We start from the raw sequence: 8,784 nt of genomic DNA on the forward strand, positions 1-8,784 counted from the left end.
CTACGTACTCTTTTACTTTATTAATTTTAATTTAACTTAAATTTTAAATTTAATTAACCTACACTAACAACACTAGCGCGCGCGACACAACTAATTTATTAATTACTTCTCTCTCTCTCTCTCTCTCTCTCTCTCTCTCTCTCTCTCGATAAAAGAAATTCTTTAATGATTCACCGGATGAACAAATAGCATGTTTAATTCGTTTCTGGCTTCCTCAAAGCTTGATCACTCGATCGTAAATCCTCAAAGAGTAAGTCCTAAATGCATTAATCCACGCGGTGTGAATCCTGCTTGAAGCCGAGATGAAGACTTTATTGACGATGACGTCACACCACGTGTGTTTTCTTCGTCAACGAATGTCAGACCCCACGCAATGTGTTTCTCGATTAGTGCATATAGTGTGGTTGTGGTTATGCTGTCTTTTTTGACTGTACCAAACGGTAGGTGTTGAGAATATGATCCTATTGCAAATTCGAATCGCTCCGAATCAATCATTTAAAATGATTTGTAGTCCTAGTGATAAGATAAATCGATTAGTGCCTACATATTCTGTATCGTTGTAAACGTCATCGAAATCACGCCGATCACGATGAGTTGTAAGCTTTCACATTTTTATCCAGATCTTAGGTAATATTTGGAAAAAAGTTAAGTCTAGAAATTAAACATTTCAAACCACCTCTTACATTAAGATATATCTTTTATGTGTAACGTAGAGAGACTCGCGAAAGTTTTGAAACTTTCTTAAAGGAATCTGCTCTTTATATAACGATTTGTTGAAATAAATTTCAAAAATCTTTGACTTAAATATAGTAAAATCGTATATATATAACTATGCGATCATCGTAATTAAACAATTTTCTAGTGATGAAAAAAACTTGAATAAAAGAAAATTTTAATAAAAATTTCAAGAAACTTTCTGCGTCTAGTAAAATTAAAACTGTAATCTAGAATGGATAGTTGTTTTTTTCTTATCTCTGTCATGTGTACAATGTCTATACTTATTAATAGTTCAACGAAATTTCACTTACTCCGCGTTTGCAGATGGAGAAATTTCTGCCGGGTATTTTGCATATATGATGTACAATACATATTTGTCATTCCGTATCAGATGTATTGCACATACTCTTCGATGGTAAAATTGTAGCAAAAATTTATCATAAACAAGCAATAACACACTTTCACATGTAATTAATACGGAAAATATTCACTGAGATTTAGCAAAGATACAGCTTGCTGCGCGAGTGCAACGTTTGTAATTAATTGTAAAAAATTTTAACTAAAAATTATGTGTAAGCATGCAATTATCAGTATGCTCGTAGAATAAACATCTTTATTAATATTGCAACAAATTAGTTTAATTGAAATAACTAATTTACGCAGTATGCTTACGCAACTCATCATGTTTTTTTTCTATTGTTGAAAGGAAGCCGGAAACATATGATTCTTGATCGAGTTTGTACGTTTATCCATTTGTTTATTTACCATTATATCAGTTATTTATGTTAATTATGTGATAATTTACTATTGGCTAACTGGATTCTTGAAGAGAAGAAGAAGAAATATGTGACTTGTATTGTATAATATATGTAGTGGAATCGTCTCTTTTGGCATCACTCTCTTTCATTATACAGGGCATCTTAAATCGGTGCATACGCATTCACATTTGTATCAACAAAGCTTCTTCGCGAAAATTAAAGTTTACCCAACTTCAATGTGCCCTGTGTTTTACATGTCCTATACTTGAAATATAATTAAATTAGGTTAGGTTTTAATCTTGCGACCTGCGACCCGCATTCAGCGTGTTATGAAGATACGTTTGAAATAATAATACGTTTGTAATAATAATTTAAAAATTGCATTCTTTTTAATTTTAATAAAAATGAAAACATGTATTTATCAGAATTTGTTGTCTTAATTTGAATTGATAACTTGAATTGATAGAGCAACTAATTCTTTGCTACAATTGAAGATTATTAATGTAACAAGTTCTTCATTATAGTAGCAAAAGTATGCGCTTAGCTAGCATATTTTATTATCAATTTCGATCGTTATAATAAATTCATTTTTGTAGAAGGTTATCTTTGTCGTATTAACAAATTTACAAATTTAGTTAGTTTACTAAAACAACACTAAAATCGCTCATTATAGCAAATAGTACGCGTACTCTCGATAAATGGATGTAATTTTCTTATATTTAAAAAGAAAGGCTTTCGTATATTTAAAAAAAAAGACTTTCTTATATTTAAAAAGAAAGAATTTACTTTCTTATATTTAAAAAACAACAGTATGGCATAAAAGTCGCATTAGAGATCGTTCACTGAATTTAAACTTAGATTCAAAGTAAAAACGAAAGTAATTGGACAATGTACTTTAACAGTACAGTTTTTTAATTGAACGTAAAAATTAATTAAGGAATTCTGATAAGTCCTGGAAGTTATATTTGCTAAAATGTAATAACATAATGACAATTGATCTGCATTAAAATTTAATACCTAAATTTTATACCTAAATTTCACAAAGCATATTTATAAATATTTTGCATTAAAATAATTTACAATGTACATGTTAATTTTTATTATGTAGTTTTATTATGTAGTTTGATAAAATGTATTTTGTGTATTTCAAAAATTCCTATGTTTACGATAATATTTAATAGGTTATCTAATTATCTCACGCTAAACAATGATAAAATTTGTAGCGAATCTTGCGATAAATCTCTCTATGAAGAATTCTCTCCATGTAGGCTAACAGGAGATAGTAAATAATGCGTAAATTTGTTTAAAATTATGTGTATTTTGTAATGTGTATTTTGTAGAATTACATAACCAATAGAACATAATAGAATAGAATTCTTTTCGGCTCATATATTTGAACCATTTTCAGTAAAATTGTATAAAATTAAGATCTCGTTTTTATGTTTCTCAGGTTGTATGACATGAGTAAGTATAATTGATAAATGATGTCTAGAGTACTTGATCATGACAGTTTCAAGATGCACGGATGTCTTATTGTTAGTCGACAGAATAATTTCAGGGATCACAGCATAAATAATATTTACAAATAAAATTGTATTGCAATCAAAATAACAGTCAATAGATAAAAAAATGCAACAAATTATTTAATGAATATAAGATTAAAAAGCTATAAATTTAAAGTCAAATGTAGAATCTGTAATAAAAATAATGTAATAAATTAAGGACATTATGAAAACAGATCAAATGGAAAACGTTAAAATTTAGGTAGGTCTTTTAGATCTTTAGCCGAATTGTCATATCATCATTTCATTTATTCGGAAGACATTATCTATTTGTATTTAATGATCAAAAAATGATCAAAAATTTTCTTTTAACAGTAATAAAAATGACATTTTAGAACGATAGTCGATGACAATAAGACAACGACTAATTATTATCAAGTATTACAGATTCAATACTTTGTATTATATAAGACAAAATTGAAAACAATGCCAAGGTTACCGATATAAATGCGGGATAATTAAGTTTATTGCAAAATACGCGCTTATTATACTGTCGACATATGTCATTGTTTTCAATGGTATTCTCATAAATCTTATAATCGACGTTTCGTTCCTCTTGTCCAAGTGTTTAACTAACATGTGTCGAAACTCTATTGCAATCATTTTCAAATTATATATCTTTTCAATGAACACGAATATAAAATCTGTATTTTAGTAAAGTGATACATGATAATAATCGAACTAATGATTGACTCATGTCCGACTTATCTTCTAAAGAGTAATACAATAGTATAAAATGCATTAACGTAAATTATAACGAGACGTAGGTAACCACATACGCACGCGCGTATGTATAGATAATATGTATAGATAATATAACATTTACTTAACAAAATTATTTATGTAAATTCACTATATATATATATATATATATGTAAATGTTATATATATATATAATATACAAACGCTATAATTAATTACACAGACTGATTTTAAGATTTTTTTCTGTTGTTTGAATATAAAAGATATCATTTCCGATGTTTTTGCGCGTTTGAACACGAATTCAGTAATGAAATTTGCTCTATTCAGGTTCGTCAGATTTTTGAGAAAAGTGAAAATAAAGGTGTCAATTTTGATCAAAATTAACATGTTTTGACATATGTTTGTGATTTTTTTGTTAGCGAAGTAAATTTTTCTCTTTACTTTTGTTCAAATGAACTTTTGTTTTATATGAAAATAAAGAAAAATATTTATTTTGCTAACAAAAAAATTACAATCAAAAAACGTTAATTTTGACGTTAATTTTTCTTTAATCTCACTTTTCTGACGTGATAGAAATGTGAATTTCATTGCCAGATTTATATTCAGAGAGCAAAAATACATCGGAAATAATATTTTTATTCAAACAACAGAAACCACGTTGGCCAGTGTTACTATTTATCTCCTTGTAATCAATTCACAGATAATATTAGTCTTTAAATTATAGACATGCGGTGGTACTTCCTCTGGCTAATCTTGGCACATTATGTTATCGCTACCCCAGTCAAAGCACATCAGGTGAGTAAAAAATAGTTATAGGTATTTTTTTATGATGCCGAAAATTTTTTAACTTACCGTAATGATATATTAACTTGAGTAACAAAAACCTTCATTTCTTCTTTTGTAATAAGTATTTATAATTCTACTACAATTGTAAAAATAAATAGGGGAGATCGGGTAAGTGGGCACCCTTTACTTCAATTGCAATTTTCAATAACAAAGTAAATAAATTTTCAATAACAATTTTAATCAAATATTAGCATTTTATAGAGTGATAATAAAATAAGATGGCAATAAAAAGTTCTAGTGTAAATTTGCAACTTCATTTCATTCATATACATACAAAAATGATGTGATTCGAAAAATGAAATCTCAAATTATTTTTGACTATCGAAAAAACTTTTCATCTAAACTTAATAACTCGGCACTTAAACTAACCAAATTCCAAAGTTGGTGAAAAAGACATACGAGATGCCTTCTACAATATAAATTGGGAACTCATAAGATATATTTTTACCACTCAAAATTCAAGTGCTCACTTAGCCCCCGTCTCTTCTACCGTTTTAAACAATGAGAAAATCTGATTAAATCTACTGATATGTTTTAGTACTTTTAATTTTGTTGCATCATATTCCATATAACTACAAAAAGCAATTATAAACTATAGATTACAGCGCAAAAGAGAAAAGTAGATGTAAAATAGAAATAATAGAATTGCTAAATTCTCATACAGATTTAAAATGCTCATATTATTACACTAATACGAATAATATTTAAATAGAATGTTTGGAATAAGAAACATGATAATTATTAACAGTGTAACACTCGAATATTTTCGTCGTATATACGCATCAAGTGTATCTTTTTCCGTAATTCGAGGATAATCCTAACTATCGAAAAACATTATCATAAATCTAACAATTACGAGCAAAAAATCTTATAACAAAATTTGCAATAATTCGAACGACGTAATTACCTACAGAAATACGAACAGTAACATTTTGACTAAGATTAATATAAAAATGTACAAATATAATTGTAGTATAAGTAAATATATCTGGAAATATTTTCCTTATATATTTGAGAACATTAACGATTACTAAATAACTGTGATTACTTTAATTCCTCAAAGAAATTCTTTTCGTCACAAGTTTTACATTAATGTACATAGCCTTTTTATACACATGTACTTTGTATTAGAAGAAAGCGCGCACAGTATTCAAAATTTATAAATATTGAGGTATAATATTAGATTAGAAATGATTGTAAATCTTTATTTCGTAATAATGAAAATTATTATTTGTACCTATTTAAAGTGAATGTTATTATCTTAAGCCGATTCAAGCAAGCAACGACTATGGATGTTGCTTGTGCCAGTTCAAGGATACGCAATACATAAGCAATGTCTGTGGTGTTAGCTCTTTTATGATTTTGATCCAACATATACTGTCCTCTAAATGTGACATTGCTGACCCTTGTCGACGATTGGGCAGAGACGAAGCACCAAACGAATACGAATGGTAAGAGATTCATAAAATTTATGCACATAGCGCTAGTGCACTTCTTCTATTCTCGTATGTACTTTATTCTATTCCATATTATGAAAGATCAATGTCTTCAGGTTCGACTTTATAATTGTCGGCGCAGGTGTGGCCGGACCAATAATCGCGAGAAGATTGAGCGAAACTTCATGGCAAAAAGTTTTGCTCATCGAAGCTGGTCCTGAAGAACCTGTTGCGACAGCTGTACCAGCTTTTGCGGTCAATGCCATAAATACGTCCCTCGATTGGAATTTTAAAACGGAACCAACATTATCGCATCCTACTGCCTGTTTGGGTATTAAATAAATCTGGAACAATTGTTTCAACATTTATTCACAGAAATATATTTATCTAAATTTTTAGATACTTTAGCCAAATTGTTCTTTCCGTTAAATTGTCTATAATAAAACAAATTGAAAGAAAAAAAAACAAGCAATTCAATATGGCAATTTTTCCAATTTTTTAAAAGCCTCAGATCAAAATCGGAATTATTAAATAAACAATTTAAATTTTAATACACAATCTTAGATACAAATTTATGTTACAAAAATAAAACCTTAATAAATCAATGTCATGATTATGATTTTTAGAAACGGATGGCGTCTGCACTTGGCCGAGAGGTAAAATGGTAGCTGGAACCAGCGGTATGCACGGTATGATGTATTATCGAGGACATCCTGAAATCTACAATCACTGGGCACGAGAGGGTAACTTGGGTTGGTCCTACGACCAGATCAGTCATTATTTTGAACGTATGGAGAATCCAATCGATCCAACAATCTTATCAGATAAACCTAGAAGTTTAAAGGAAGGCGGCCCGATGACTATTCAGTACTATCCACACAAGCCGGACTTCGTAAATGTACTGTTGACAGCCGCCAGCGAACTGGGTTACAGAACTTCCCTATTAAAAGAATACAATCAAACTGGCTTCATGATCGCGCCGATGACAGTTGAGAACGGTATGCGTCTTACAACTTCCAGAGCATATTTAAGACCAGTTCACGATCGCAAGAATCTGCGAGTGCTGACAAACGCGCAAGTCACCAAGATCTTGATTCGTCCGTGGGAACAGAAAGCTTACGGCGTGGAACTGGTGGATAAGAATGGCTATAAGAGAGTGGTGAAATGCGATAAGGAGGTAATCTTAACAGCTGGTGCTATCGGCTCACCGCACATCCTTCTGAATTCTGGCATAGGACCCGAAGAAGATCTCGCCAAGTTCGGTATTAAAGTATTCAAAAACCTGCCGGTTGGTAAGAATCTGCACAACCACGTGTCCGTAGCGGTGCCGATGAGCATCAAAGATATTCCATACGAGATCATGACCATGGACGCCGTAAATCAATATGTGGAGAATAAGACGGGACCATTGGCTAGCAGTGGTCTCACTCAAGTTACCGGTTTCCTCGAAAGCAGTTATGCGATCAACGGCGTATCGGATATCCAAGTCTTCTTCGACGGTTTCATTCCCCTTTGTTCAAAGACTGGTTTAATCGATGAGTGCATCAACGGTAAGTTTCAGCCTGATTGTCCGGACAGAAGAAAGATCATAGCGAGACCTACAGTGATTTCTACAGAGAGTCGAGGCGACTTAAAACTCCGCTCAAATAATCCTTTGGATCCACCGTTGATATATCCAAATTACTTCACAAAAGAGAAGGATTTAATGATTCTACTCGAAGGTATCAAGAAGGTTAGCAAATTTGTTGATACGCCCGCTATGAAGAAATGGGATCTTCGTTTGGAACAAGTGAAAAGTCCATTGTGTAGCGAGTAAGTAATAATTCGTATATGACAAGTTTTCAAACAAGTTTTAATCCTGATTTTATAATAAGTTTACAATGGACTTTTTTTTAAGCAAAAATATAGAAATATTAATAATTTTTAATATGCCAACAATTAAAAACAAATTATAATATTTTCGTGTAATATTTCAAAAGTTTTGAAAAGAATCATTTTTCATAAATTTCTATTAGTTATCTTTAATAATTTTTTTTTATTAGCTACCATTTCGGCACGGACGCTTTCTGGATGTGTCAAATAAGAGCAAAAACTGGACCGGAAAATCATCAATCTGGAACATGCAAGTTGGGACCAAGTACTGATCCAAGTGCAGTAATAGATTCGCAGCTTCGAATACATGGTATATCGAATATTCGCGTTGCCGATGCTTCCATCTTTCCTATTGTACCAAACTCAAATCCTATCGCCGGAATCATGATGGTGGCTGAAAAGGCAGCCGATATGATTAAAAATACTTGGTCATAAAAATTTTATTTTAAATGTATACATTTTGATATATTGAATGTAATAATAATAAAAGTGGCGTGCATGTGTATATACATATATACATAAACACACATATACAACATATACTTGTACAGAGGAGATAAAGAGAGAAAGGAGAAGAAGGAGGGAAGAGGAGAGAGGAAGAGAGAAGAGGAGAAAGATAGAAGATTCTATTCGAAATTTTCGATATTGCGAAGAAGTTTTTTAAACATTTTTATAATAAAATTTTGATTGAATTATTGTAAATTAAAAATATCAATGGTGATAAGAATTTGCGCAGAGCAAATAATGTACATCACTTATCGCGCCAATTTTTCATCGCTATTGTATTTTAGTTTCTCATTATTCATATTAACAAGAGTTCAAAGACAATTATTTCTTTATTTGAACTACTGTATAAATATATGAATAAAATATGATCAAAGTAATCTATTA

At 30.6% G+C, this 8,784-nt stretch overlaps 1 protein-coding gene across 1 annotated transcript; it reads left to right on the forward strand.

Annotated features, from left to right (window-relative positions):
- Positions 1-373: 373 nt before the first annotated feature.
- LOC105624516 (glucose dehydrogenase [FAD, quinone]-like) lies at positions 374-8,328 on the forward strand. The gene is made up of 6 exons (XM_012205876.1): positions 374-440; positions 4,464-4,534; positions 5,852-6,036; positions 6,138-6,352; positions 6,648-7,833; positions 8,064-8,328. Exons 1-6 carry the CDS (start codon positions 374-376, stop codon positions 8,326-8,328), a joined length of 1,989 nt encoding a protein of 662 aa, XP_012061266.1.
- The last annotated feature ends 456 nt before the right edge of the window (positions 8,329-8,784 follow it).

This window comes from Atta cephalotes (assembly GCF_000143395.1).
Source record: "Atta cephalotes unplaced genomic scaffold scaffold00081, whole genome shotgun sequence".
Lineage (NCBI taxonomy): Eukaryota > Metazoa > Arthropoda > Insecta > Hymenoptera > Formicidae > Atta > Atta cephalotes.

Excerpts from the sequence above, each read along its gene's own strand:
- LOC105624516 (XM_012205876.1), top strand. The coding sequence starts at position 374 with ATGTGTTTCTCGATTAGTGCATATAGTGTGGTTGTGGTTATGCTGTCT. Across the intron at positions 6,353-6,647 it reads GCATCCTACTGCCTGTTTGG|AAACGGATGGCGTCTGCACT; the intron begins GTATTAAATAAA and ends TATGATTTTTAG. Across the intron at positions 7,834-8,063 it reads AAAAGTCCATTGTGTAGCGA|CTACCATTTCGGCACGGACG; the intron begins GTAAGTAATAAT and ends TTTTTTTATTAG.